Source organism: Trypanosoma grayi (genome assembly GCF_000691245.1).
Source record: "Trypanosoma grayi strain ANR4 Tgr_31_V1, whole genome shotgun sequence".
Classification (NCBI taxonomy): domain Eukaryota; phylum Euglenozoa; class Kinetoplastea; order Trypanosomatida; family Trypanosomatidae; genus Trypanosoma; species Trypanosoma grayi.
Window position 1 is genome coordinate 21011 of NW_008825650.1, and position 27802 is coordinate 48812.

At 57.8% G+C, this 27802-nt stretch overlaps 10 protein-coding genes across 10 annotated transcripts; all 10 read left to right on the forward strand.

Moving 5' to 3' along the window:
* Positions 1-78: 78 nt before the first annotated feature.
* DQ04_00311150 (putative dynein heavy chain) lies at positions 79-12741 on the forward strand (the record flags this gene model as incomplete). Its single annotated transcript, XM_009308720.1, has 1 exon — positions 79-12741. The coding sequence occupies one exon, from the start codon at positions 79-81 to the stop codon at positions 12739-12741; it is 12663 nt and encodes a 4220-aa protein (XP_009306995.1).
* A 639-nt stretch (positions 12742-13380) lies between these two features.
* DQ04_00311160 (putative 60S ribosomal protein L14) lies at positions 13381-13923 on the forward strand (the record flags this gene model as incomplete). Its single annotated transcript, XM_009308721.1, has 1 exon — positions 13381-13923. The coding sequence occupies one exon, from the start codon at positions 13381-13383 to the stop codon at positions 13921-13923; it is 543 nt and encodes a 180-aa protein (XP_009306996.1).
* Positions 13924-14160: 237 nt separating this feature from the next.
* Positions 14161-14781, forward strand: DQ04_00311170 (hypothetical protein; the record flags this gene model as incomplete). Its single annotated transcript, XM_009308722.1, has 1 exon — positions 14161-14781. One exon carries the CDS (start codon positions 14161-14163, stop codon positions 14779-14781), a length of 621 nt encoding a protein of 206 aa, XP_009306997.1.
* Positions 14782-15032: 251 nt separating this feature from the next.
* DQ04_00311180 (cytosolic malate dehydrogenase) lies at positions 15033-16025 on the forward strand (the record flags this gene model as incomplete). The annotated part of the gene is made up of 1 exon (XM_009308723.1): positions 15033-16025. The coding sequence occupies one exon, from the start codon at positions 15033-15035 to the stop codon at positions 16023-16025; it is 993 nt and encodes a 330-aa protein (XP_009306998.1).
* Positions 16026-16452: 427 nt separating this feature from the next.
* Positions 16453-17751, forward strand: DQ04_00311190 (hypothetical protein; the record flags this gene model as incomplete). The annotated part of the gene is made up of 1 exon (XM_009308724.1): positions 16453-17751. The coding sequence occupies one exon, from the start codon at positions 16453-16455 to the stop codon at positions 17749-17751; it is 1299 nt and encodes a 432-aa protein (XP_009306999.1).
* Positions 17752-18084: 333 nt separating this feature from the next.
* DQ04_00311200 (hypothetical protein) lies at positions 18085-19398 on the forward strand (the record flags this gene model as incomplete). Its single annotated transcript, XM_009308725.1, has 1 exon — positions 18085-19398. One exon carries the CDS (start codon positions 18085-18087, stop codon positions 19396-19398), a length of 1314 nt encoding a protein of 437 aa, XP_009307000.1.
* Positions 19399-19741: 343 nt separating this feature from the next.
* Positions 19742-22633, forward strand: DQ04_00311210 (hypothetical protein; the record flags this gene model as incomplete). Its single annotated transcript, XM_009308726.1, has 1 exon — positions 19742-22633. The coding sequence occupies one exon, from the start codon at positions 19742-19744 to the stop codon at positions 22631-22633; it is 2892 nt and encodes a 963-aa protein (XP_009307001.1).
* Positions 22634-22995: 362 nt separating this feature from the next.
* Positions 22996-24924, forward strand: DQ04_00311220 (heat shock protein 70; the record flags this gene model as incomplete). The annotated part of the gene is made up of 1 exon (XM_009308727.1): positions 22996-24924. One exon carries the CDS (start codon positions 22996-22998, stop codon positions 24922-24924), a length of 1929 nt encoding a protein of 642 aa, XP_009307002.1.
* A 355-nt stretch (positions 24925-25279) lies between these two features.
* DQ04_00311230 (hypothetical protein) lies at positions 25280-25852 on the forward strand (the record flags this gene model as incomplete). Its single annotated transcript, XM_009308728.1, has 1 exon — positions 25280-25852. One exon carries the CDS (start codon positions 25280-25282, stop codon positions 25850-25852), a length of 573 nt encoding a protein of 190 aa, XP_009307003.1.
* A 232-nt stretch (positions 25853-26084) lies between these two features.
* DQ04_00311240 (hypothetical protein) lies at positions 26085-27596 on the forward strand (the record flags this gene model as incomplete). The annotated part of the gene is made up of 1 exon (XM_009308729.1): positions 26085-27596. One exon carries the CDS (start codon positions 26085-26087, stop codon positions 27594-27596), a length of 1512 nt encoding a protein of 503 aa, XP_009307004.1.
* Positions 27597-27802: the final 206 nt, after the last annotated feature.

Consider the following 27802-nt stretch of genomic DNA (forward strand, 5'->3'; position numbering starts at 1 on the left):
CCACGGTCGCGTTCTTCCTCCACGAACGTCTCGTTGGTCGTGCGCGGCAGGTTTGAGTTCCTGAGAGAAACGGAGTAAATGAACATCGGGCCGGGAAGCGGCAAGGCGGCGCGCTACCAGCCAAAGCCGCAGCTGCGCAAGAAGGAGGTGGTGCACCGCAACCCCAATCATGTTGCGAGGGACGCGTATGACGCGCAGGAAGGTGAGAATCCCCTTATGGACCGCTTGTACAGCGACGGCATCTCCAGCGGCCCGCGGCTCGGGGTGCCGAATCGTCTGGCGCAAGAGCAGCTGTGCGGCGTCGCGTCGACGCGCAAGCGGATGCACGATGAGTCCTCCGTGATGTCGCGGACCCGCGTGGAGCCGCTGGAGGACGATGCCGCGCTGCTGCCGTCACCGTCACCACCGCCGCCGCCGCCGTCGCACCGTACCCTCCAGCTGTACAGGCAGCCCACCCACTGTGATGCGGATCTTAAGAGGGTGTTCGCCACCAGCTACGCTGAGAACAAGGCTGTGACGCTGTCGCTGAAACGTGGGCGGTCTGTCCCTGGCCGGCTGAAGCCGCTTGCCGCCGCCGCGCAGCAGCAGGACGAGACACAGGATGAGGAGCGAGCAGGGGCCCAAACAACGCTCATGCAGGTGAGCCCAATACCACGATTCACGAAATTACGCTCGAACGCACCGAATGAGTTTACTTACCTTGTTATGCGGCCAAAGGGGATCCGTGATCCGTACAATCCATACGACTTGCAGGCGGTGTCGCACAAGGAAATTGATCCGTCGAATTACTACACTGTTTCTGCCGCGGGTGTGACGAAGTTCTCCGGCCATGCGGCTGAATTCATTGAGCTACACACGTGGGAGCGGGACTGTCGCATATTCCATCAACTGAGAGAGCTGGATGTCTTTCGGGACTACAAGAAGTGGAAGAGTTTTCTGCTGTGGCGAGGTCTCGTTCGCAACCACGCGATGTCCAACTGCAAAACGTTCCTTACAAAGAACCTCTTCCACGTACATCCACATCTATCTGGTGCGCTGCAGACAGTGCGACGTATGTGCATAGACTGCCTCAACAACGACAGAATGCACCTCCCAGCAACAGAGACCCGCACACTGGAGTCTTTTTGTGCTACGTTGGCGTCGCATGTGAATTTTCAGCGGAATCGCCTGGACAAGATGATTAAGAGCATTCGTGACACCGTCGAGCGGGCATGCAAGGCGGCGATGTTGGCGGCACAGTTGGAACGTGAAACCGTCAGTGCCCTGCACGCTGAGGACGACAAGAAAACGAAGAAACTCATTGATGTCCGTGAATTAGGGACGCAGCAAAAGCCCACCTACATTGAGATGTCACAGAAAAAGGCTGTCTGCCAGCGTTTAACGGCCTTCATCCGCTTATGCGATTACATCATTATTCACTGCCTGACAAGGCTGGCGGCGAAGGCTGTCGAGGACGTCCATCACGACTTTCGCTTCCCCAAACCGCAAAAACCGGCAGAGCCACCTGCGTGCAAAAACCCAAAGACGTCGGCGAAGTCTAGGCGGCAGGATGCAAATGCCAAGGCTGAAGCGCAAAAGGCGACAGGCCCTTTCACAGGTCCTATACTCAGTGTTGACATTCTGTATAGCGAGAACGAGGAGATCATCAACGTCACACCATCTCTCCCGCAGATCATTGAATGTGTGGAGGATGTTGTGAAGGATTACATAAAGACACTGAGCGCGGTTCCACGGCTGGTGGGGATGGATGCCTTCAAGGTGTTCACTGATAACGCGGTAGATGAAGCGCAGCCTGAATTTTCTTCAGGTCCAGCTGTGGGGGAGATGATCGTCTCAGAAGAGGCATACAAGCAGCATATTGTATCGATACGTGAGGGTATCGCAAAGGCATACGCTGTTGTTGAAGAGTATGCAAACGGCTTCGAGTGCTTCAGGGACATGTACGTGGAGAATAGCCGCCTAGATGATGAAGGTGTGCGGAAAAGCGGCGTTGGACTGGAATTCTTCCGCGAGCGGCTTGCCTTATACAAAGCTCAGGGCGAGGCCATCACGACCAAGATACCCAACTCAAAGGATGTGGCGCTTTTTACGGTCCACACCGAGTCACTGCGGGAGTTCTTCAGTCCGAGTCCTGTTGCATGCCTCAAGACATTTCACCGACTACTTCCTGTTATTGCACATCAGCAGAACGAGGCATTGCTGGCAGATCTGCAGAGTTGCAATGTGTATCTCTCCACCCACCCAAAAACGGTGGAACACTATGTAGAGTACCTGGCCTATTACAAGTCACTAGAGGGCCGATTCGACGCCATTTCGGCGTCGTACGATTTTATCCGTGAGCTGTTCAATTTGTTGCAGGAAGAAAAAGTGGAAATTGAGGAAGATGTGGAGGAAACATACCGAAGTGGAACACGACCGCAGTTCGAGAAGTTGCGCACGCTGATGCAAATCATCGAAGATAGCAGAGATTCACAACAGCGTCACTTCATTCGCAACATTGATGAGCAGATGGAGGAGCTTCGTCACCGCATTGAAGCTGTCTATGACCGTGCTGGTCAGCCTATCGTTGCAGACGACAAGGCTGACATTGACGAGGTGATTACTTTCATCACGGCGTTGCAGACTGAGGCGGAAGGCATCGCCGCACGGGAGAAGGAGTTGCGGCAGTACCAAATTGTCATTGGAGGCGAAGAGACGGCGGTGGAGACAATGACGGAAATGCTGAACGATGTGAACGTAAAGGCGCGCCTCTGGGTGGGTATGCGGGAGTGGGACACCTTCACAGAGGAGCAGGGTCCCATTCCATTCGAGCAGCTCGATGTGCCAGCGGTGCAAGAGAAGGTGCAGAAGTATGTCACAACTGTCAAGCAGGTCTCATCTAAGCTGGCAGGCAATGCCGCGGTATCCAAGCTGAAATCTAAGGTGGAGGAATGGCGTGTTTTAATACCTATTCTGCAGGCCCTCACGAATCCCAAGATGAAACTTGAGCACATGTCCAAAGTTTCGAACGTTATTGGGCCACTGGAGGACGAAAGTGGAAATGCCAAGACCCTCGCCGACTGGAACAACCAATTTACCCTCGGCATGTTGCTGAAGAATAACGTGGTGCGATACAGGGATGATATTCTTGCTGTTAGTGCAGCGGCAACGGAGGAGGATAAATTGCAGCAGCAGATAGACAAGGTGAACGCCCTCTGGAATGGTGGGGGCCCGAAGCCGCCAATGGAATTCCAATTCCACAATCACAAGGACATCAAAGACCTCTACACCCTCGTCGGCTCATCCGTGGAAGATGTCACGGCGCTACTTGAGGACTCTGCTATTGCCATGTCGACAATTGGCTCAAGCCGCTGCTGCCAGGGCGTGCTGCGCGCGCAGGTGGACCGCTGGGAATATCGCCTCAGGTACATGCAGGAGACGCTCGACCGTTGGGTGGAGCTGCAGCGCAACTGGATATATCTTGAAAACATCTTTTCCTCTGCAGAGATACGCAGCCAATGGAAGGATGATGCGAAGCGCTTTGAGAAGGTTGACCGTTTCTTCCGAGATTTAATGCGGAAGGCTCACGACATGCCAACGGCGTACCGCGGTCTGCTCATCAACGCACCTGTAGAAAGCAATGAACAGATGACAGGCAAGACTCTCAAGGTTGACCTTGAAAGCAATATCAAGGAAGTGGAAAAAGTTCTTGCGAGTCTGGAGCGCAGGCTTGAGGAGAAGCGTCGTGCTTTCGCGCGCTTCTACTTCCTCAGCAACGATGACCTTCTTGATATACTCGCGAAGGTGAAAACACCCGAGCTTATTATGCCACACATGTTGAAGATGTTTGACGGCATTAAGACTTTGGCATTTGCTGAATCCAATGACATCACACACCTCGTTTCGATGGAAGGTGAGCTGGTGGAGCTTGTCAATAAGAGTATCAAGGCGCGTGGTCCAGTTGAGACGTGGATTGACATGCTGGAGCGCGAAATGTTCTCCACGCTGCGCAAGCATGCCAGCACATGTCTCAATGATTATGAGGCGAGAAACGACCGTGCGGCGTGGATGTTCCAGCACCCGGTGCAGCTTGTGCTCATCATGGAGCAGCTGTTGTGGACACGCGGCGTGGAAGAGGCGCTCGGTCAACCAGACTCAGAGCAGCTTATGGCGGCTTTCAAGCAGGAAAATTACACGAAACTGGAGGAGCTTGCTGGTCTCACGGCCCGTAAGCTGACGAAGGTGCAACGCATCCTTCTTTCCACACTCATTACTATTGACGTTCACGGACGTGATTTGGTAGACGAGATGTGCGAAAATGGTGTCTTGGAGCCGAAAGAGTTCGGTTGGACCAAACAGTTGCGCGTGTACTGGGAGCAAGATGAAGACGGACACGGCAACATCTTTATTCGACAGAACAACTCACGTTTTGTGTACGGCTATGAGTATCTGGGTGCGCAAGGTCGCCTCGTCATCACACCACTCACGGATCGCATTTACATGACGGTTACGGGCGCGTTGAAGCTGCAGCTTGGCGCCGCACCGGCGGGTCCCGCTGGTACTGGCAAGACGGAGACCGTGAAAGACCTGGCGAAGAACTTGGCTAGACAGTGCATTGTGTACAACTGCTCCGATGGTGTGACGTACAAGATGATGGAGAAGTTCTTTTCGGGTTTGATTCAAACAGGGGCGTGGACCTGCCTCGATGAGTTTAATCGCATCAACATTGAGGTGCTGTCTGTGATTGCCTCACAGCTGCTCGAGATCAAGCTCGCACTCCAGAACGGCCTTGAGACATTCACGTTCCAGGGAACGCCTAACGTGCGGGTGCGCCGCACGTACGGTGCGTTTGTGACGATGAACCCCGGTTATGCGGGCCGCACGGAGCTACCAGACAACCTTAAGATTCTCTTCCGCCCGGTTGCCGTCATGACACCTGATTTCCGCATGATCGCAGAGGTTATTCTCTACTCCGAAGGCTTCACGAATGCAAAGGACCTCTCATTGAAAATCACGCAACTGTACAAGCTCAGTTCGGAACAGCTTTCACCGCAGGACCACTACGACTTCGGCATGCGTGCGCTCAAGTCGATTCTTGTCATGGCAGGTGATTTGAAGCGTTCGCAGCCAGACGTGGAGGAAGATCTCACTCTCATTGTCGCGTGTAATGACTCCAATGTGCCGAAGTTTGTCGCAGAGGACCTTCCACTCTTTCGCGGTATCATGCAGGACTTGTTTCCTGGCGCTAACTTTCCGGAGCGGGAGTACGAGGAGCTGCTTCCCGCCATGCAAAAAAGTATTGATACGAAAAAGTTGGTTGCACACGACACGTGGGTGAAGAAAGGAATCCAGTTCTATGAAACGCTCATTGTCCGCCATGGTGTTATGATGGTTGGTGTCACCGGCACAGGGAAGACGGAGATTCGCAACTGCATCTCAGATGCCCTCTCTACGATGGCAGAGGCAGAGTCAAGCAACCCAATGGCGCGGCCGGTGCATCAGTTCGTCATGAACCCCAAGTCTGTGATGCTGCATGAGCTGTATGGTCAACTGGACGTTAACACGAACGAATGGCGGGATGGTGTGTTGTCGGTCATTGCAAAGAACTGTGTTCGTGACTCAGAGGGAAGCAAGGATCACCGCTGGATTGTATTTGATGGCCCTGTTGACACGCTGTGGATTGAATCGCTGAATTCTGTCCTGGATGATTCCAAGCTGCTTTGTCTCGACAGCGGTGAGCGCATCAAGCTTCCCGAGACGATTCACATGCTCTTTGAGGTGGCGGATCTGGCCGTCGCGTCGCCTGCCACTGTCTCTCGCTGCGGTATGGTTTACCTTGACGCCGCAGATCTTCACTGGAGTGCGGTGGTGCGTCAGTGGGCAGCGTCGAAGCTCGCCGATGCGGGTGGTCAGCCGCAGTGTGGCAACTATATTATTTCCCTCTTTGACACATATGTGCAGAAGGGACTCGACTGGCTGGCGATGCAGAAAGTGCTCATCGGTGGCGGTGTGGTGAATGTGGTGCAGTCCCTGTGCGACCTCTTCACAGCTCTGGTGCAATGCAACGAGGTGACGCTTATGCCTGACCCACCGGGCGAGACGGTGCTACCTCACGATTCTAAGATTTTCAAGGAGCGGAATGAACTCTGCGGGCTGCTCTTTGCCTTTTCCTTTGTGTGGTCCATTGGCGGCAACGTTGACCCCGCGTCGATGGAAAGCTTTGATACACTAGCCCGCAACCTGCTTGAGACAGTGGTGCGTTTCCCCAATAGCGGCTCAGTGTATGACTACATGATTGACTTCTCCTCACGTCTCTTTGTTCCATGGGAGACTCGCATGGCGGAGTTCCGTTACGATGTACACATGCCGTACTTCGATATCCTTGTCCCGACCATAGATACTGTGCGTTACAGCACATTGGCGAAGACACTGATTCAGTACGGTAAGCCGTTGCTATTTAATGGACAGACAGGTGTGGGAAAGAGTGTAATCCTTACGGACTACCTTACGCGCAACAAGGAGGAGATGAAACTGTCCGTCATCGTTTTTCAGTTCTCTGCTCAGACATCGTCGGAACGGACGCAGGAGTTGATTGAGTCTAAACTGAAGCATAAGCGCAAGAACATCCTCGGGGCGCCGCCTGGACGGAATGTGGTGCTCTTCATTGATGACCTCAATATGCCGGCGCTCGAGACATTCGGTGCTTCACCGCCTATCGAGCTGCTGCGTCAAGTGATGGGCAACGGTGGGTTTTACGACCGCAAGATCGCCGGTTTCTGGAAGCATGTGCAGGATGTGACAGTTGTGGCAGCGTGTGGGCCGCCAGAGGGCGGACGTAACCCCGTGACGGCGCGACTCACCCGTCTCTTTCATCTCTTCCACATTCCGACCCTCAATGATGAATCGATGAAACGCATCTTTCACTCCATCCTGCAGGGTTGCTTCCAGGCGAAGAACTTCAGTGAAGAGGTTCGGGACATGACCAAGTCTCTTGTTGCTGCCAGTATCGACATTTTCACGAAGCTGCGCGATGCTATGCGGCCGAAGCCAGCGACGCCGCACTATACTTTTAACCTGCGCGACCTGGCGAAGATATTCCAGGGCATCACGCAGGTGACACCGCGTGTGTGCAGGCAGCGACGCTCCATCACACGCCTTTGGATACACGAGGTGATGCGGTGTTTCTACGACCGCCTCGCGTCGCCGGAGGACCGCCTGTACTTCACAGAGGAACTTATGATGGACTCCCTGACGCGTCTCGTTCCTGGGCAGCACTCGCACGGGGAGTACTTTGAGGGTGATCCGCTCGTGTGGGGTGACTTCCTGCGCATCGGCGCAGTGGAGCGGGTGTACGAGGAGATGGCGGATTTCAGGAAGCTCCCGGCACTCTTTGGGGAATACCAGGATGACTATAACGCGTACCTTACCGGCAACGCAGGAAAGGATGATGATAACAACAGTGGCGGAAACGGCGGCAGTTCGTTCCTCAATCTTGTCTTCTTCAAGGACCACTGTGAGCATTTGGTGCGCATCATCCGCATTTTGCGGCAACCACGCGGCAACGCGTTGCTTGTTGGTGTAGGCGGCTCAGGTAAACGATCGCTGACGCGACTCGCCGCCTCTATTGCGGAGCGGCAGACTTTTGAGATATCTGTTGGAAAAGGTTACTCCATGAACGAGTTCCACGAGTTTCTCCTTGAACTCTACACCACCACTGGCGTACACTGCAAGCCCTCCGTATTCCTTCTCTCGGACAACCAAATTGTGCACGAGGGGATGCTGGAGGACGTGAACAGCATGCTCAACTCTGGCGAGGTTCCATCACTCTTCACCCCTGATGAGCGTGAAAAGCGCGTCAATGCGTGTCTGGAGGGCGCGCATGCGCGTGGCATTACGGACCGAGATGATGTATACAACTACTTCATCTCACGCGTTCGTGACAACTTGCACGTTGTTCTCTGTATGAGCCCTGTTGGCGATACGTTCCGTACCCGCTGCCGCCAGTTCCCGTCGCTGACTAACTGCTGCTCTATTGACTGGTTCGATGAGTGGCCACATGAGGCCCTCCTCGGCGTGGCGCAACGCCTTTTTGAAGACACAGAAAAGGGGGTTTCAAACCAACTCTTGCCTGTATTGCCGCCGCTCTGTGTGGACATTCACACAACAGTGATTACTGTGGCGCAGGTGTTCTGGGAGGAGCGGCGGCGGCGCTACTACATCACACCGACATCGTACCTGGAGTTTATTGAGCTATACAAGGCACTCTACAACGAGCAGCGTGCACTACTGGAGGAGCAGCTCTCTCGCGTCGTTAACGGCAAACAAAAAATGAAAGAGACAGATGAAACTATCGCCAAGATGAAGGTAGAGATCGAGACAAAGCGTCCACTGCTTGAGAAGGCTTCAAAGGAGACGGAGGAGGTCGTCGCGGACTTGTCAGTGCGGCAAGCAAAGGCGAGTGAGGTGCAGGTGCAGGTGCGAGCCCAGCAGGAGAGCGCTGCGGATCAGCAGAAACACGCAACCCATATTGCCAATGAAGCCAATGCCCGTCTTGCAGAGGCAAAGCCCATCATCGACAAGGCGAAGGCTGCCCTTGACACAATTCAGGCAAGTGACCTGAACGAATTGCGATCCTTTGCAAATCCGCCCTCTGCTGTTCTCAAGACGACACAAGCATGCATGGTAATGTTCGACCCGAAAGACTTTGGTGGCGCGTGGTCAGGTAACACGGACTGGAAGGGTGCACGAGAGTTTCTGTCGTACCGCCCGCTTCTCGATATGATCCGAGGGTATCCTACCGACAACGTGAAGCCGTCTATCCTGCAGAAGGTTCAACGGTATGTGAATGATGAAGAGTTTACCGTGGAAATTTGTTCGCAAAAGGGTTCCCAGACGTGTGGTAGCCTATGTGCGTGGGTGCATGCCGTGAATGAGTACTCGAAAGTCGTGAAGGAAGTTGCGCCGATGCGGGCTGCTGCGGCGGAGGCGGAGCGTCACCTTGCGGAAACCAATGCAAAGTTAAAAGCTGCGCAAGAGACACTGCGTGACGTGGAAGCGGAGCTCGCTGAGTTGCAGAAGAACTATGAGACGAGCTCTAAGCGGAAGAGGGATCTGGAGGAAGGGCTGAAGGTATGCATCCGCCGTCTTGAGAACGCAGAGAGCCTCTCGAGCTCCCTCAAGAGTGAGGGCGTGCGTTGGGAGGAGAATATCCAGCAGTTGCGTGCGCGGCTTGAGCAGCTGCCGCTACAGTCTTTTATGGCAAGTGCGTGCGTCGCGTACTTCGGTGCCTTCACACCGCTCTTCCGCAAGCGTCTTGTGCGTCTGTGGCTTGACAAACTGACCGAGCACAATCTAGACGCGGGAGACTTCACTCTGCGTGACACACTCGGTGACCCGATGGACATTCTCACGTGGCAGATCAACGGCCTTCCGGCGGACGAGAGCTCAACGGAGAACGCCATCATCGCGTCCCTCTCCACCGCGCCGCGCCGCTGGCCACTCTTCATTGACCCACAGGAGCAAGGTGTGAAGTGGCTTGTGCAGCAGTACGCCGGGGTGGGGGCGACAGGGGCAGCGAAGAGCCTGACGAAGATTGCCGCTGCGGTGAAAGTTATCAAGCTGACGGAACCGACGTGGATGCGCACACTAGAGACGCAGATTCGCCTCGGGGGTGTGGTGATTTTAGACGATGTTGGGGAGACACTCGACCCCGCACTGGAGCCGCTGCTGTCGCGCCGCATCTTTGCTGCGGAGGGCGGCACGCCGCAAATCATACTGACACCGCAATCTGGCGCGATTGACTACAACCCGAACTTCCGTTTCTTCATCTGCTCGAAGCTGCCAAACCCGCACTACCTGCCGGACATCAGCACAAAGGTGACAGTGCTAAACTTCACTGTGACGCTCGATGGTCTCGAGGACCAGCTGCTTGGTGACGTTGTCTCCATTGAAAAACGGGAGCTTGAGGAGGAAAAGAACCGCATTATCCAAAGCATTTCCCAGGGGCAGAAGAAACTTAAGGTTATTGAGGAGACAATTCTCGGAAAGCTCAAGAATACTAAAGGTAACATTTTAGACGACAGTGACCTCATCGCTGAGCTCAAGTCGGCCCAGTCGAACGCGCATGTCCTTGGTGAGAACCAGAAGGAAGCCAATGAAAAAATGAAGATCATCACGGCAACGCGTGATTGCTACCGTGACGTGGCGGTCCGCGCCTCAGTGCTCTTCTTTGTTTTGGCTGACCTCTCCCGCATCGATCCCATGTATCAGTACTCACTGCAGTTCTTTGTGAAGCTGGTGCAGCATGAGGTACAGGTCACCGAGAAGCCGGCTCAATACTCTGAGTTAAACCCGACGATGCTGCGGAATCATCTCGACAATATCATCTCGCGATTGACTCTAACCACATATGAACAGGTTTGCCGTGGCTTGTTTAACAAGGACAAGACGATTCTTTCTCTTCTTATTTGCACTGCCATTGCACGTCACAACCGTGAACTGCTGGAGGATGAATGGCAGTACTTCATCCGTGCCTCTGCCCTGGTGCCGAGTGATCTCCCACCGCTGCCAGACAAGTTGTCGTTTTTGTCCCGGCAGCAATGGGAGCTTACTGTAGCACTTTTCCGAAACGTGCACTGCTACCGAGCTCTTGAAACTAGCCTTCAGAATGATAGCGGGGCGTGGAAGGAGTTCATTCACTCGGAGGCGCCGCAGGACGCCCTGTTACCCGGCGACTGGAATAGTAAGTTGAACGCCTTTCAGCGTATTTTGCTTATTCGCTGTTTCCGAGAGGAAAAATTGTTCTTTGCGTTGACAGATTACGTGGGACGAGCGATGGGGGAGCGGTTTGTGGAGCCGCCGCCCTTCAGCTTGGAGGTCGCGCTGGCCGACAGCTCCCCGACGACACCGATTGTGTTTATTCTCTCTCAGGGGGCGGATCCGATGGGAACGCTGCAGGCCTTCGCGCAGAGCCAGGAACGCGTCCTGCAGTACGTGTCGCTCGGTCAGGGACAGGGGGAAAACGCCAAACGACTCATTGCCACATGTCGCAAAAGTGGAAGCTGGGCACTATTACAGAACTGTCACTTGTCAAAAACCTTCATGCCGGAGTTGGAGCTGCAGGTTGCCGGCCTGCAGCAGCCAAGCGCAAGTGTCCATCCAGATTTCCGCCTTTGGTTGACGTCAATGCCAACCAACTTTTTCCCTGTCTTTGTGCTGCAAAACAGCATCAAACTTACCAATGAACCACCGACGGGATTAAAGGCGAATATGGTCCGCTGTTTTAGTGGGATCACGGAGGAGGAGTTTGAGGTGTTTGGTGATGATGAGCGCATGGGGGTTCACTCTAAGAGTATGGCCTTCAAGAAGCTTTTATATGGTCTGTGCTTCTTCCATTCCGTGGTGCTGGAGCGAAAGAAATTCGGTCCACTGGGGTGGAATGTGCGCTATGAATGGAATGACACGGATTTCCACGTATCCAAGCAATGGCTGCGTCTTTTCTTTGAGGAACAAGAGGTCATTCCGTGGGAGTCGCTTGAATACATCATTGGTCAGATCAACTATGGTGGTCGTGTAACAGATCCACTTGACAGAGGCACGCTGCAAACGATCCTGCGCAGTTACATCTGCCCGTCTATCATGGAAAACGACTTTATGTTTAGCCCTAGCGGCAACTACTACGCCCCGCCAGCCGGTAGCTTGCAGAGCTTCATGGAGCATATTCAGCAAATGTCTCTTGTGGATGAGCCTGAGGTATTTGGCATGCACACCAACGCGAATCTGCGTTACCAGCTGCAGGTTTCACAGTACCTCATGAGTACCGTTGTGTCCATTCAGCCGCGTCTGACCGGGGGCGGCGGCGGCGGCGGCAGCAGCAGCAGTGGTGCTGACGGCGGTGCCAATACTCCAGAAGATGAAGTGAAGCGCAAATGCGAGGAATTTGCCGCCACACTCCCAGAAGTCCTCTCGCGTGATGAAGCCGGACCCAAGAGTTTCACAACTCTGGAGAATGGCCTTCCTAATTCCATGTCAACCGTTCTGGCGCATGAGATGGTGAAATACAACAAACTCATTACGACGATGCGGAAGGCGATTCACGACCTGCAGAAGGCACTGCAGGGTCTCACTGTGCTTTCGGCCGATCTGGACTCGATGTACGACTCTTTCTTGACTGATCAAGTCCCCCGTTTATGGAGCGCGGTGGCCTACACCTCCCTGAAGCCGTTGGGCTCCTGGTACCGTGACTTCCTGGAGCGGGTGCGGTTTATCCGCACCTGGGTGCAGAAGGGCGAACCGAAGAGCTTCTGGATCGGCGGCCTCTATAACCCGAGCGCATTTATGACGGGTGCGTACCAAGCCTACTCCCGCGCGGAAGGCGTTTCAGTCGACAAACTGGGCTTTAGCTTCCGCATGGTGGACGTGGACGTGGACCACATTGGCAGTGGGCCGGAGCGCGGCTGCTACGTGCACGGCATCTACACGGACTCATGGCGCTGGGACGCGGCGCAGGGTGCCATGGCGGACTCGCTCCCCGGCGAGCCGCACGCGCTGCTGCCGGTGGTGCACTTCCTGCCGGAGCCGTTCCACAAGACGGAAGAGCGTTGGCACCGCGTGCCGCTATACCGCACGGTGGTGCGCGCCGGTGTCATCTCGTCCCTGGGCGCCAGCAGCAACTATGTGCTATCGCTCGAGGCACCGACTGAGAAGGGGACGGACTATTGGCTGCTGATGGGCGCCGCCTGCGTCTGCGCGCTCGCCATCTAGAGCGGCCATGAGGAATGTACACTAGACGAAAAGGGAGGGAAGCAAAGGCAAACATATACGCACAAAAGAAAGCAAAGATACAGATGAAGAAAAGATATATAAAAAAAGAAAATCAGCAAAAACAAAACAAACAACAACAACAAGAAGGCGAATGAAGAAAAGACTGTCGCATACACAAGTAAGGAGGGTGGGACGAGCAGGCTACCTTCTGCCTGCTGGATTCTCTCATTCGTTTTTTTTTGTTCTTGTTTTCCGTTTTCGTGAGGGGGGAGATATGAGGCGCGCTATAGAGAAGACATCGCATGACATCGCGATGCGAAGGCAGAACCCTGCCTGAATGAATAATAACATGTAGGTTACGTTGCAGAGACTTTCTCTTTGTGTTCTGTTGAACCGTGGATGTATGCTGGCGGTGTGTAGTTCCCGCCTGGCGCACACGAAAGAGTGATACACAAACGTAGGTGCGCGGTGCCCGGGTGGCCGCAGCGTGGTTGGGCTCGGTGCGGCTTGATGGCAGCGGTGTTATGCGCCTCCCTGTTGTTTTTCCACTCTTTCCTCTCCCCTTGGTGTGTTTCTTTTTTTTTTTGTTTGCTTTCGCTTTATTATTCGGCGCCAGGCAGCAAAAGAGAGAAGGACGATATGGTGAACGCGAACTACATCCGCGCCGGCCGTCTGGTGCGCATCATCCGCGGCCCCCGTCAGGACCGCGTCGGCGTCATTGTTGACATCATCGACAGCAACCGCATCCTCGTGGAGAACCCGTCCGATGAGAAGATGTGGCGCCACGTGCAGAACCTGAAGAACGTCGAGCCACTCAAGCTAAACGTGCCCATCAGCCGCAACTGCAGCAGCAAGGCGCTCAAGGAGAAGCTCGCGGAGAAGAAGACGCTCGAGAAGTACGCCGCCACGAAGGCTGCCACCCGCATCGCCGCGAAGAAGGCCCTCGCCACCTCCACCGACTTTGAGCGCTACCAGCTCCGCGTGGCGAAGCGCTCGCGCGCCTTCTGGACGCGCAAGGTGTTCGACGAGAACGACAAGAAGAACCCCGTCTCGTGGCACAAGGTGGCGCTGAAGAAGCTGCAGAAGAACGCCAAGAAGATCGACAGCAAGCCGGCGGCCAAGAAGCGCATCGAGAAGGCTCGCGCTGCCCGCAAGGCGAAGGCTGCGACCGCGAAGAAGTAAGCATCGCGTCTTTTTCTCTTCGTACTGCCAGTGAACCTTTTTTGATTTCTGTTTTGCTTGGATATCCTCCAGTCGTTTCACGGCGGGCTTTTCGTTGCTGCCCACACGGGTCTCCGTGACACCGTCTGCCGCGGCGCTTGCGTATGTCCACGCTGTTCTCTCTGAACCCCTTTTCTTCTTTTTTTTTTTGTTCTTTGGCTTTCCTCTTGTACTCTTCACAGCGTGCATTGCAGAGGGATGGAGCAGCGGACCACGTTTGACGAGATGGTGCTGCGGTGGGTGGAGTCGCTGCACGGGCTCCCGCGTGAGGCGCGGTTGCGCGTGCTGCAGCACACGTGCGACAGCCTCGCATTGCGGCCTGACGCGAAGCCGCTCGCAGCAAAGGCGCAGTCGGTGATGCGAGCCGTGCAGACGGCGCCTGACACGGGAGAAATGCGGCGGGTGGCGGTATCACTGGTGAAGAACTGCGTCGCCGCTTCGATAGAGAAACAGTTGGTGCCGTATTGCACGTTGACGCTTCGCTGCGGCCATCGCACCGTTCGGCGACTCGCGGACGCGGCAAATGTGGCTGCGGAGCTCGCTGCGCAGAACACAGCAGCAACGGGGCGGTGGCGGCTTGTCGGCGAACCGCAGACGTGGGCCCTCGCCACTGACGGCATGCGCACCATTGGGGTGCGAACGGGGTTTGCGTTGGACAGCGAGGAGGTGACAGTGTCGTTCCACGACGAGGTGGCGTTCGACGCGTGCGGCCGCGTCGACCACATCGAGCGCACCTTGTTGGTGAGTTGCCCGTCGAACGAAGACGACGTGCGGGCGGCGTTGTGCTTTGGTTCCACGTGTCTCCCCGTGAGTGGGTGAAGGAGTCAGCAAGACGTTGCGTTGTTGTTGTTGTTGTTGTTGTGTGCATGCTCAAGCTCCGGTGGGGGACGTGGCGAGGCCTCTTTTTTCTGCACCACTTTCACACCACCACCGTGCCCCGTTGTCTGCCGCCCCTCAGTCTTCTCTGTTGTCTTGTTTTTGTGCTCGTTTGCTTTTTTGTTGGTGTTGTTGTTGTGGTGGTGGTGGTTGTCGTCTTAGTCAAGCAAGAAGAAAAAAAAACCGAAAACATCATGCCAGCTGCAAATTCATGTAAGACGGTGGCCGTGACGGGTGCGGCAGGTCAGATCGGCTACGCACTGCTCCCTTATATCGCCAGTGGCCGCATGCTCGGCCCCTCTCAGCATGTGCAGCTGAACCTCCTCGACATCGAGCCTGCAATGAAGGCGCTCGAAGGCGTTCAGGCGGAGCTCGTGGACTGCGGATACACGCTGCTCGACAAGGTCGTCATCACATCCGATCAGAAGGTTGCCTTTAAGAACGTGGATGTCGCTATCCTCTGCGGCTCGTTCCCGCGCAAGGCGGGAATGGAGCGTAAGGATCTCCTGCAGATAAATGCTAAGATCTTCGCAGAGCAGGGCCGCGTCCTGGGCGAGGTCGCCGCCCCTGACTGCCACGTGTGTGTTGTCGGCAACCCGGCAAATACGAACGCCCTCATTCTGCTTCAGGCCTCACAAGGGAAACTCAAGCCAACCAACGTGACGGCGCTTACGCGACTCGACCACAACCGCGCAACAGCACTCTTGGCGGCGCGCGCCGACGCCAGTGTGGAGGGTGTCAAGAATTGCATAATCTGGGGCAACCATAGCGGCACGCAGGTACCGGATATCAACAGCGCACGAGTCAAGGGCAAGCCCGCGCGCGCGGCTCTGGAGCCGGGTGCGTTCCGTGACGACGAATTCATTGCCACCGTGCAGCAGCGCGGTGCGGAGATCATCAAACTGCGCGGCCTCTCGTCGGCCCTCTCCGCGGCCAAGGCCATCACGGACCACGTGCACGACTGGATGCTCGGCACACCGGAGGGCACGCATGTGTCCATGGCGGTGTGCAGTGACAACAACCCGTACGGCGTGCCGGCGGGCCTTATCTTCTCGTTCCCAGTGACGTGCAGCGCCGGCAGGTGGCAAATCGTGAAGGATATCTACATCTCGCCAGCCGTGGCCGATCGCATCAAGGCCACTACAGCTGAGCTGGTGGACGAACGCTCGCAGGCTGTCGTTGTGTGAGACTGCGTACGTACAAAGCAGCGACACAATCATAGCAGCAAACGATGAGTCCAAGAACAAAGAAAAAACTTTAAAACGTTTTGTGGATAATTCATAATGTCAGAAATCTTTTTTTTTTTTGCGGGGGGTGTTGTCACTTACCTTCATGTAGTTGTTAGAGCTTCGTGTGAATTTTTGAGTTTTTTCATATCTTTCTGGAGAATCTTTTCTCTCCTTTGTTTTTTTTTCCTGTGTGTGTGTGTGTGTGCGTCTTGAAGAGGAGGAAACGTTATACTTGACCCTGTTGCTGTTTACTGCTGCTGCTGCTGCTATTGCTGCGCAGTTGGCTACCAATATTGTTGTTGCTGTTGCATTTTCTTCTCTGCTGCGAAAGAGATAGCGACAGAGACAGAGCGCCTGGTCATTTGCATCGCGGCGGTGTGTGAACATGGTGGCAGCGGTAGAAGGCGGCGCCTCAGGGCGGCAGCGTATCCGTGCTGTTGCGGCTGTAACGGAAGTAGACGCGGCACTCTCAGAGTCCGCGCTGATTGCTGGCGGACTTCACGTCAGTGTCCCGCTACCTCTCCGGGAGAAGCCAATTGTGCGTCACGCCAACTTCTCCGCCATGATTCAGGCCCACCTGATCCCTGACCCGCACGGCAGTGAACGCGAGGCCCTGCGGGAGCTTCAGATGGTTCCCGTCCTGCGTGACGAGTTTGCCGTGCTGGACGACGCCACGCTTCGCACCATCTGCGCCTTCCTTGGCGAGCGGTCGAAGGACGCGGTGCACTTCGGATCTGTGTGCCGCCGGCTGCGCAACATTGTTATTGCGCTCACACCGGTGGTTGCTGTTGTTGTGCCGGACATGATTCCGCTGACGAGCCTCTCAAGCCACACCGTTGTGGACTCCCTGTGTGCCTTCTTTGCGACATACAAGAGGGGGCAGTTCGTGCAGGAGCTGCGCCTCGTGGACGCGAATCACGCCTCATCGCTGTCGGTTGCTGCTACCCTGCCGGTGTGCAGTCCGCATGTCTTTCCGTCACTCGTGAAGTTGCTGCCGTCGCTGACGTACCTCGACCTGCGCGGTGTGCGGTGGGACTGCCATGCCTGCCCGGGCCTGTCGCAGTACTTCCTCAGCGACCTCCACCTCGTCGCGCCGAAGCTGCGGACGCTCAAAGTTGGCATGGAGCTTTTCTCGCATTGGTCGCCGGGGTGGTGGCAGCGCCTTAGCGCGTTGGAGCAGCTCGTTGTCGGGTCGCGGCGCGATCAGGTGGTGGGGGCGGGAACTGCACCAGCAGCGACCACGCTCCACGAGGAAATGTTTAATATGCTGCGCGCCCCCCGACGGCCGTGGCGGCTCAAGTTGTGGTGTGCGTTGGAGCGCGACATGCTGGTCCGCGTGCTGATGCCCCTGCAGCCGTACCCCGACCTCCAGGAGCTTACGCTGAACCTCTCCAACACCGACGTCCTGGAGGAGTTCAAGCGACCACGGACAAAGTCGCCAAAAGACAACAAATCGCGCCGAAGTACGCGGAAGACAACAATTGTGGCCACCGACGAGGTGGATCTGCGCTCAGTTTTCCCATCGCTGCAGGCCCTCACGCTGGCGAATGCCGATCAATCGGCGCATCTGGCGTCTGAGCTGCTGGAGCGGATGGCGATGCACGCGCCGCAGCTGAAGTACTTCTCGGTGGTGAACACCGCAAGAGTTCCGCCGCCCCCGACGAAGCCGAGGCGTCGGGGGTGAGGCGGCTTGCCACTGCAGAACATGTAGAGACGGGAGATATGACACGCTTTGCATCTCTTCATCTTCCTTGTCTTTCCCACGGCTGCTGTGGGTTCCCTGTCCTCAGCAGATGACTGTCACTCGACAACACCGAGGAAAAGAAACGTTGAAATAGATGAGAGTATGTCCCGGGATGGCATTTTACTGTGTGCCTGTCGTGAGGCTCTGTTTCCGCTTTATGCACCTCCTTCTTCTTCTTCGTTTATTTACCCTTCCTACTCTACCTATTCGCTGCTTGTGCTGGCGCTGGTGATGATGATATTAATGATGTCGACGTTGCGCAGAACGTGTATAATGTTCGAGGCACCCGTGGAGTGCTGCGAGTGCACTGTTCCTGTTGGCGACGATGGGGCGCTGCGGGCGGTGCTGCTCGTGCCGTGTCAGCATCTTCTCCACATGGGCTGCGTCGACTACATACGCAAGCGCAGGAAATTAGATCAGCTCGTCGGTGGCAGCGACTGTAGTGGTGTGGCAGAAGTTCCAACACCGACGGCCTGCAGCAGCGATGGTCGCCTTGTCGCGTGCCCGGCGTGCCAGATGCCTGTGCAGCGGCTCGTCCCGCTGTTCCCCAGCAGCGGGGATGTGCAGCGGGCACCCAAAGCGGTCTGCAGTGACGCCGCGTCGCGCTTCAGGGAGCTGCACCACGCGCAGAAGACCAGCATCGCCCACCTCCGCGCACTTCACGAGCAGCGAGAGCGTGTGACGCAGCTCACGCGCACATGTGCCCAGCTGCACGAACGACTTTCGGCAGCGCAGGCGGAGGTGGATCGTATGTCACGAATTCTTCCCTCCACAGCGCCAGCAGGAAGTATCTCGGAACTGGCCGAGGCCGAGCTGTGCGTCGGCAATATGACCGCCACTGAACTTGAATTGTACATCACGCAGTCCTCCGTGACACTAGAGGGGTTAGAGCGTGACGTTCGCGAGCAGCGGTGGCTGGCTGAAAAGAAGCGTAAGAAGTTGACTGATTTGCAGTTGCGCTACTCTGTGGCAAAGGCGTCGCTGAAGCGTCCACCGCCCACTGCCGATAATGAGCGGGACGATGCGGGGTCTAGTTGCAGTGAGGGCACGTTTGACTCACCGAGCGGTAGCAAGCGTCCGCGTCTTCAGCCGCTCTGCATTGACGTCGACGCAGAGGAGGCGTCGGCCAAGGCAAAGGCGGTTGTTGTGTCACCGGGGAACGGTAGTGTCGCTAGGGAGGATGGTGAGAAAGACGATGATGATAAGGGAAGGAATGAGGAGGTGGGTAGCAGTGATAAGAACGACGATGCCGACGAAGATGACGATGTGGTGTTCATTGAGCACAAAGGCCCTGGCCTTACGAGTAGTGGTATTAGCAGCAGTAGCAGAAGAAATGGCAAGGCTAACAGTGTCGGGGCCATGGACTCTGCTGCAGGTGCGTGGCAGACCTCACTGGTGACAGGGCCGATAAGTGACGCCGTTGGCCACAATGATGTGGACGGTGGCGAGGATACTATGATGTGCTACACACATCTGCACCGCGCCGCGTTGACGCTACAGCCTGTGAGGAGTGTGCCCAACGTCACACGACTGCTCCCGAGGCGTGAGGACCGGCTCTGGCAGACGTCGTTAGAGAGTCTCTTGTAACCACAAACTGCGATGTCTGTACCTGCCTGACGTGCGCTATCTCTCTTTCATGATTTTTCTGTGGTGTTTCGCTGTTACACCCTTTACTCGCTCTCCCTTATTGCGGAGTGAGGGAGGCCAGCTGCACCTTTCCAACACATGCTTCTTTGGTCTCTTCTAAACACTCGGCGTAGCGAAAGAGCAATGAAAGGATTCGTCCTGCCGCCTCTCCAGACGTCCAACAAGGGGCCGCTGTGGTGCTCGCGGGTGCCGCTNAGGATTCGTCCTGCCGCCTCTCCAGACGTCCAACAAGGGGCCGCTGTGGTGCTCGCGGGTGCCGCTGCCGGAGCCGCCGGCGGACCTCATGGGGACAGAGCCGAAAGTTGTGCTGCCCGCCGTCGACAGAAATCGACGGCGCAACGAGTTGCTTCGCATGGAGGCGAAGGCAGCGGCGCTCGAGGCGGTGGCGGCGCGGGAGCAGCTGGAGCGCCTTGAGCGCAGGGTCCGCTCCGTGATTTGTGGACGTGAGCATGAGAAGCGGTACCGGCTGCTGTGGCACTACCAGGAAGAGAAGGCGCGGGTGGAGCGCGAGACCGCCGTCGTCGAGGCCAGGGCGCTGGCGCTGCAGCGGGAGCGCTACACGCGGGGCGTGCGCGACTTTCAGGCGCGCGGCCACGTGCTTCACCTCGAGACGGTCGCCCGCGCCCATACGAACGTGGAGGAGGCGGACGCGCGCCGCCACATCGCCTCGCTGCTCGAGACGGTGCTGCTGGAGGAAAGGGCTCGGCAGGCTGCGCGTGAAGCTGACGCGGCGGTGTCCATCTTCCACGACCTCAAGGGTGTGCGCGACTGGGAGTGCCGCATCGCCGAGGCGTCGTTTCGTCCTACCAGGCCATTCACCCCCACCACACAACTCGTTACCCGCCGCGGTACCGGCACCGGCGGCTACCACGGCAGGACGGATCTCCTCATGGACTATGCTGTCTGCGAGGAGGAATGGCACGCGCGCATCAACATTGTGTGGAAGGAGCGCGTCGCATTCCTTCCGCTCGAGTTTCAGCACAGTGTGGCGCAGCTCATGTACGTTGAGGAGCCGCGTGAGCGCGCCATGGTGGAGGAGCCCTGTAGGTATGGCAGCTTCCAGGCGGTGCTGAGCGCATCGTTGCGGATACAGCGATGGTGGCGCATGCTGCGAAGAACGCCGTGGCAGGAGCGGAGGCGGGAAGCGCTTAGGCGATGCGTCGCGGAAAAGCGCAACCAGATGACGTCACACGACTTTCACCTTGTGCTTGATCGAATGAGACGACAGCCGGCGGCTGTTGCCGACGTCCCGTCGCCAGAGGAGGTGCAGAAGTCGCTTGCTGCCGTTGAACGGGCTGCGGAACTCGCGTACAAGTACGAGTTGGACTACTTTGTCTACACCTTGATGAACCGCGCCGCAAATCTTCAGGCGACGGAGGCACATCGGCTGTGCTCCCTCCAACTTGCAAAGGACGATGGTACGGCACCGGTTCCGCCAATTGTTGCGCTGCTTCGCGTGCCGTACCGTGTGTACGTTCGGCAGCAGCCGCTGCAGCCGTATCCGCTGTGGCGCGCTCTGCGTTGGGTCGAGGGCTCGACGTCGTTCCTGCTGCAGGCGAAGTTGCAAGAGGCGGAGGCGGCGCAGGCGAGGGAGGCGCTGCTGCAGCGCGAGGCGAAGGAGGCTGACACACTTCGGATGTACCACGCAGCGTTAAAACGGGGCGCATGGGCGTGGCGCTCGCTCTACACTTCCTTCCTCCTCTTTGAGCAGGACGAAGAAATTTGCCGTGGCCTCGTGCAAAGCGAAGAACAGGACAGCCGGGCCATCATTACAGGAGAGGCGGCTGCCATGCTGACGCAGTGCTATGCATCCGCTGGGGAAAGGTGGCATCTGTTGCAGGAAGAAACGAGACGACGGCAGTTGCTGGCCGATGAGGAGCGGGACGAATTCACCCGCGCCACGGCAGGGGAGTGGCGCTGGCACAACCTCCTGCAGGTGCGCATACGTTTGAAGGAGTCGTGCGGCGGCAAGCTGCGCTGGAAGATCGCGCTCAACCAGGGCCTAGGCTGGCGATTCCTCTCTCTCGACACGGCAGCGTGCGTCCTGCAGCGCTTCTTCCGCGTAGCTCTTGCCCGCGTTCGCCGTGCGCGCGGCAAGGCGACGGGCCCGGCGCCCGAGGCGGTGCTCGTCGCGACTGCCGCGGACATGATGGAGATTCTATCGGCGCAGTTCCGCGAGGGCGCGGAGACAGTGCGGCGGGGCACGTCCCACCATGGCTCCGCGGAGAACCGCATGGACACGGCGGTTGGCCTCTTCTCCGCGTGGTTCGACGAGAAGGCGCATGCGCCAATGGAGCGGGAGTACAAGGAGATTGTGGCCCGCTTCCTGGAGACGAACAGGGGGCTCTACCAGCGCATGCACCTCCTCTTTGCGGTGGCGCGGAAAGGCCGGGAACGCATCGCCCAGCAGGAGGCGCAAGAGCGTGACTCCCTGTGCCACACCGACACATTCTTCTTCATCGCCACGCACGAGCTCGGCGTGCTGGAGGCGGTGCAGCGCCAGCGCCTTGAGGCGGAGGCCGAAGTGGTGACGTCGCACTGGCACGACCGCGCCGAGGTCCTTGCCTCTCTCACCAAATACACATCCCCTGTCGTCGGAACAACGGCTAAAAAACGGATCACTGCGGGCCGGTTTCTGCCGCGTATGAGCTGCACGGAGCGGCTCCTCAGCCGCGAGGAAGTTGCACGTACTCGCGTCCTCGTGGAGGAGCGACAGGAGCGTTGCGCATTCGTGCTGTCGCTGCACGCTGTGCAACGCGACGCCATGGTGCAGGAGGAGCAGCAGGAGCGGGAAGCGGTGTGCGAGCGTGTCGATAGCTGTTGCCCGGCCAGCCCACCCGTTGCGCAGCTTGCGCTTCTGATGTGCGCGGAGACGGCGGAACGGCGCGCTATTGAGGACGCTGCGCGGCGAAGTTACGCCCTGCCGCTGGAGCGCGGGTGCCTGCTGTACGCGCAGCAGACACTTCTTCCACAGTTCCTGCGCGGTCACCTGAGTTTTGCGAGCGAGGCGCGGCACTTCGACAGGCATCTCACGGAGCTGCTGTTGCGGCGTGTCGCGCTCCTTGGGAGCAAACGAGACGAGTTGGTGGCGGCAGAGGTGTGCGCGCGCGCCCGGGTAGAGCACTTGGAGGAGGTGCACCGCCGCTTGTATTTGGCCAGCTGCTTCCTCGCTTGATGCTATGTACAGGCATGTATAAACATGAAACCAAATGAGGAAAACAAACAACAAAAACAACAACGACAGCGGCCTGATTTTTGTATTATTCGGTTGTGTGTATGTCCCCCCCCCTTTCGCCGGAGCTGAGGAAGAGGAAGGGAGCGCACAGTTCCTCTTGTCCCCCTGCTTATAGCGCCCTTGTGTTTGGCGAAGACTCGGTCTTCCTCCGCAGCTGCGCTGTCTGCTTGTTGTTGAGGCACACCGTAGAGTGCATTCATTTCATTGGACCTTTTCGCCTTCTCTTGCTGTTGTTATTGTTGCTTTTATTGTCATTGTGCTCCCCGCGATGTGCTTCCCATCGTGATGGTGTAGCGAAGCATATGGAGGAGTTTGACGGCGCCATTGGCATCGACCTCGGCACGACGTACTCGTGTGTGGCGGTGTTCCGCAACGACGCGGTGGAGGTGGTGCCGAACGACCAGGGCAACCGCACGACGCCGTCCTGCGTCGCGTTCCACAACGGCGACGTGCTCGTTGGCGACGCGGCGAAACATTTGGCCTCGCGTGGTGTGAAGGGTGTTGTGTACGACGCGAAACGCATGATCGGCTGCCGCTTCGGCGACAAGGCCGTCCGCGACGATGCGAAGCGGTGGCCCTTCGCTATCGAGGCGGGGGAGAACGACAGCGTGCTGATCTGCGTCGAGCACAAGGGCGAGACACTGCGGCTGGAGCCGGAACAGATCTCCGCGCGGGTGCTCGCGTACCTCAAGGGGTGTGCGGAGCGCTACCTCGGCCGGGCGGTGGGGCGGGCCGTCATCACGGTGCCCGCGTACTTCAACGACGCCCAGCGGGAGCGCACAAAGGCGGCTGCACGCATTGCGGGGCTAGAGGTGCTGCGCATCATCAATGAGCCGACGGCGGCGGCGCTGTGCTACGGTCTCGGCATCGGCTCAGGCGCAGGTGCGCAGGGCACCGAAAAGCCGGTCAACGTGTTGGTATTCGACTTCGGCGGTGGTACCTTCGATGTGTCGATCATCACCATCGACAACGGCTCCTTTGCTGTGCGGTCAACAGCAGGCGACACGCACCTCGGCGGACAGGACGTTGATGCGGAGCTGCTGCGGCATGTGCTTGCAGACCTCAAGAGCCGCCACGGTGTGGACGCGACGGCGCAGCCGCGGACGCTTGCCAAGCTGTTGGCGCGCTGCGAACAGGCAAAGCGTGTTTTGTCGCACACCGCGACTGAGGAACTCGTACTTGACGGTATTTTGCCAGACGGGGAGGAGTACACGCTCGGCCTGACGCGGGCTAAGCTGGAGGAGCTCTGCGCCAAGGTGTTTGCCCGCTGCATGAGCGTCGTGCAGAAGGCGATCAAGGACGCGGCGATGACGGTGGACGACATCGGCGACGTCATCCTTGTTGGTGGCAGCTCCCGCTTCCCCGCCCTCCACGCCATGCTGCAGGAGATGTTCAGGGGTAAGCGGCTCTGCAGCTCCGTCCACCCCGACGAGGCGGTGGCGATCGGTGCGGCCGTGCAGGCGAGCATTCTCGGCGCGTCGCCCGAGCAGCAGTCGGCGAAGACGGCGGACGTCGTGCTGATGGACGTCGTGCCGCTCTCCATCGGCGTAGAGGTGGACGACGGCAAGTTCGACGTCATCATCCGCCGCAACACGACCATCCCGTACCGCGCGACGAAGGAGTACAGCACCGTCGAGGACGACCAGGAGGAGGTGGAGGTGCAGGTCTTCGAGGGCGAGCGGCCGCTCACACGCCACAACCACAAGCTCGGCGCCTTTGTCCTTGACGGCATCACGCGGGCGAAGCGCGGCGAGCCGACCATCACAGTGACGTTCAGCGTTGACGCCGACGGCATCCTCACCATCACCGCCAGCGAGGAGCTCGCCAGCGTGATGAAGACACTCGTTGTCGAGAACGCCGACCGCCTCAGCGCGGAGGCGGTGCAAAGGATGATCGAAGTCGCGCAGAAGCTGTCGGCGAGCGACGCGGTGGCTGCCGCCGTCACAGACGCCGCCGCGCGCCTCACACGCGGCTTCGCGGAGCTCGATGCGGCGCTCGCTGCGACACCGCCTCCGCACACAGCGGAGCTGCAGCGCCGCGTCGCGTTCCTTGCGCACGGCAAGGCATGGCTCNCAGCTGCCCAAGTACACAGATGTGCGGGAGGTGGAGAAGAAGGCGGAAAAAATCATGAGACTTGTGCAGAAGGCCATGAAGACGCTGCGGCGGGAGGCGCGGGCGAGTTGCGATGCCGACCGTACAGAAGACAACAGAGAAGCCGACGACGATGGTGACGATGACGACGATGACAGTGCTGATGAGGAGCCGCAGCAGCTGGAGGGGGCAGCAGGGCGAAAGCGCCAGCGCAGTGAGTCCTAGCAGCACTGAGAAGTGAAGGCAAGACAAAACCAAAGAAACGGCATCAGAGGCGGCGTATATTTCATATTTCTGAAGTCCCTTCCTCTTTATTCATCTACCTGTGTCTCTTCCCTCCACCCTGACCCAGGTTGCAGGGTGCAGTGGAGAAGTGGCATGTAGTGTTCACTATGTCTCACGCCCCCTTCCCTCCTTCTCCTCCTCCCCCTTTTTTTTGTGTGTGCTTCTGGCGTTTTCGCTGCGTCGTTGTGAAGGGCAAACAAAAGAAAAAGAATGGTGAAAACAACGAAGCGCCGCGAGGAGTCGGCGACAGCGGTGCAGAAGCAGTCAAAGAAGACGACGAGGGCCACCACCACAGCCGCTGCGAGCTCTGGCGGGCATTCTCCGTATAAGAAGCACCATCACCAACAACAGCAGTCGAGTCCGCAGCAGCAGCAGCAGTCCAAGAAGAGTGAGGCGCTGCGGGCGGCGTTGGCCACCGCGTTCTCCGCTCCCACCACGCGCGTCGACGACGCTTCTGCTGCTGACGAGTACGGGAAGGGCAGCCCAACAGACCGGCTGCAGTTCGGCTACGCACCAGCCATCGCGGCAGAGGCCGTTGCGTTTCACACCGCCATACCGGCGAAGAAGTGGGTTGCGGATCGGCGCAGTCAGGGCCGCATCACATTTGTTAAGAAGCAGAAGCTAACGAGGCCCAACTGCGAGCCCATGACATCGCTGCTCAAGTTGAAGGAGCACTGGAGGAGCACGGCTCAGTTCGTAGCAGAGGTGCGCGGTGGCGACGTTGGACAGGACACAGCCGACGACCTTCTGGAGATGCTCGTGTCGCGGCAGCGCGTGGCGTAGCGCCTCCCTTCCCGCCCCCATCTCGTGTGGCGCATCCGACTAAACTGAAATGGAGTTTTGAGTGTATCCACGTCTATGCGCACGCGTGTTTGTGTGTCTACGCGTGCTGCCGTGACGACGAGAAGGCAATGGAAAGTTGCCGCAGCTCGTGTCTGGAAATTATCTTCCCCTCGTCTCGCTGGCGGTGCCATTGCTTAGTAGTGGATGGGGTTGTAGGCAAAGAGAAAGCAAGATGCAGACAAGCCATGAAGGAGAGCGACAGCATGAGTCAAATCCGAAGGAGCGGTGCATTGGCATTGATTTTCCGCCCGTAAAGGACCGCGAGGAGATTTTCAACGCGCAGCGGGCCGCAGTGACGCAGGAAGAGATACGCCAAGGCATGCAGGACGACATCCCACCCGTCGTGCGCAGCGTGCTGGAGCTCGCGCACCTTATGATGAGTGGCCACAGCCAGAAGCTGCGCGCTTCACCGGGCTATCAGGGCGGTCTCTTCTACGGCGGAAGTCCCTTCTGCTTCGCGAGCGGCTACCGCGACGGCACGCGGCCGCGCGACATGGACGACAAGGGCAACCACATGAAGCTGAAGGACCCGCTCACGTACGGCGTGCTCTCGCTTCCGGTGACTGCCGGCTACCTCTGCGAGCTGCACGGAAAGGGCATCATCGACCTGCACGCCCCGCTGGCGCGCTACTTGCCAGAGCTCGAGGGCAAACTCGACCCTAGTGTGACGGCGCGGAGCATCCTCGCCTTCACCCGCGCCGTCGACGACCGGCAGGTGCTGAAGGACGCGGGGGCCCGCTGGCTGCGGCCGCACTTTGCGTGGAACATGTGCGCCTCGATGCAGCGGTGCGTGTACGAGCCCATCAATCGCTTCTTCGCCGGCGGCTCCACCGCGGTCCTCACTGGGCAGCAGCAGCGCGAGAATTTCGTGCAGTACTTTCGCTCTTCCTCTCGTGCAACAGTTCGGCAGTGCTCGGCGCGGCGGTCGTATCGACACGGTATATCGCACTTCTCCGTCGCGTTGCTCATGGCCGCCGTTGAACGACAGCTGCAGGGCACAAGCTTTGAGGCGTCGATCCGCAGCACTGTCTTTGAGCCGGCGCAGAGCCACGGTGCTGGCTATGGCCCACCCAAGTTGTGGCGCGACCCAAATGAGATGTTCTACCAGCCAAGTGGTCTCGCCTTGCAGCACCAACGTTTTTTCTATCCAATAAAGACGGGGTCTCTTGACAACTGTGGTCCACCGCTACTGAACGCCTCCCTGAACCTCTACGCGCCGGTAGAGGACTACGGCAAGCTGCTGCTGCTCTCACTCGATGCCATTCGGCACGCGCGAGTGGCACTGGGCGGTGCAGATGTCGTGGCAAGAGGCTCACACTACGATTTCGGTGTGGAGTGGCGGGATGATAGCCGACAGGTGCAGCTGACACGGCGTGTGTTGGGGATTGACTACGTCCCCGCCGCGTCGTCGTTCCGTTACAACTGCGAACATGATCTCGGCTGCTTCGGGGTGACAAATTGTGGTTCACGTGACGCCTGTGTCCTCGCCAACATGCTCTCGCGCGTGATTCAGCACCTCTTCGTGAAGCACGTCATTCAAAAAGGTGTCGATGTGACGCGGGGGCCCGACTTGGACAGTCCCCAGCGGGAGGCGAGCGAAACGGAGACAAAGTTCCGCAAGATCGTCAAGCAGCAGGAGTACACGAGCTACTTCAAGAAGCACGACGCCCACAAGCGATTCTGAGTGGGGTGCGTGCTATATGGCGGGAAAGGCAAGAGAGAAGGTGTGGATACAGGCATCACGCAGAAACAATTTTTTTGTTAAAAAGTGCCTGATGGCTTTAGTTTGGGTGACGCACCTTTGTGCTGGCGTCCGCCGCGGTCATTCTGATGTTAGCCATCTGTATTTTTTTTTTTGTCGGAGGGGGGGAGGAGGGGGGCTGTGGTGTG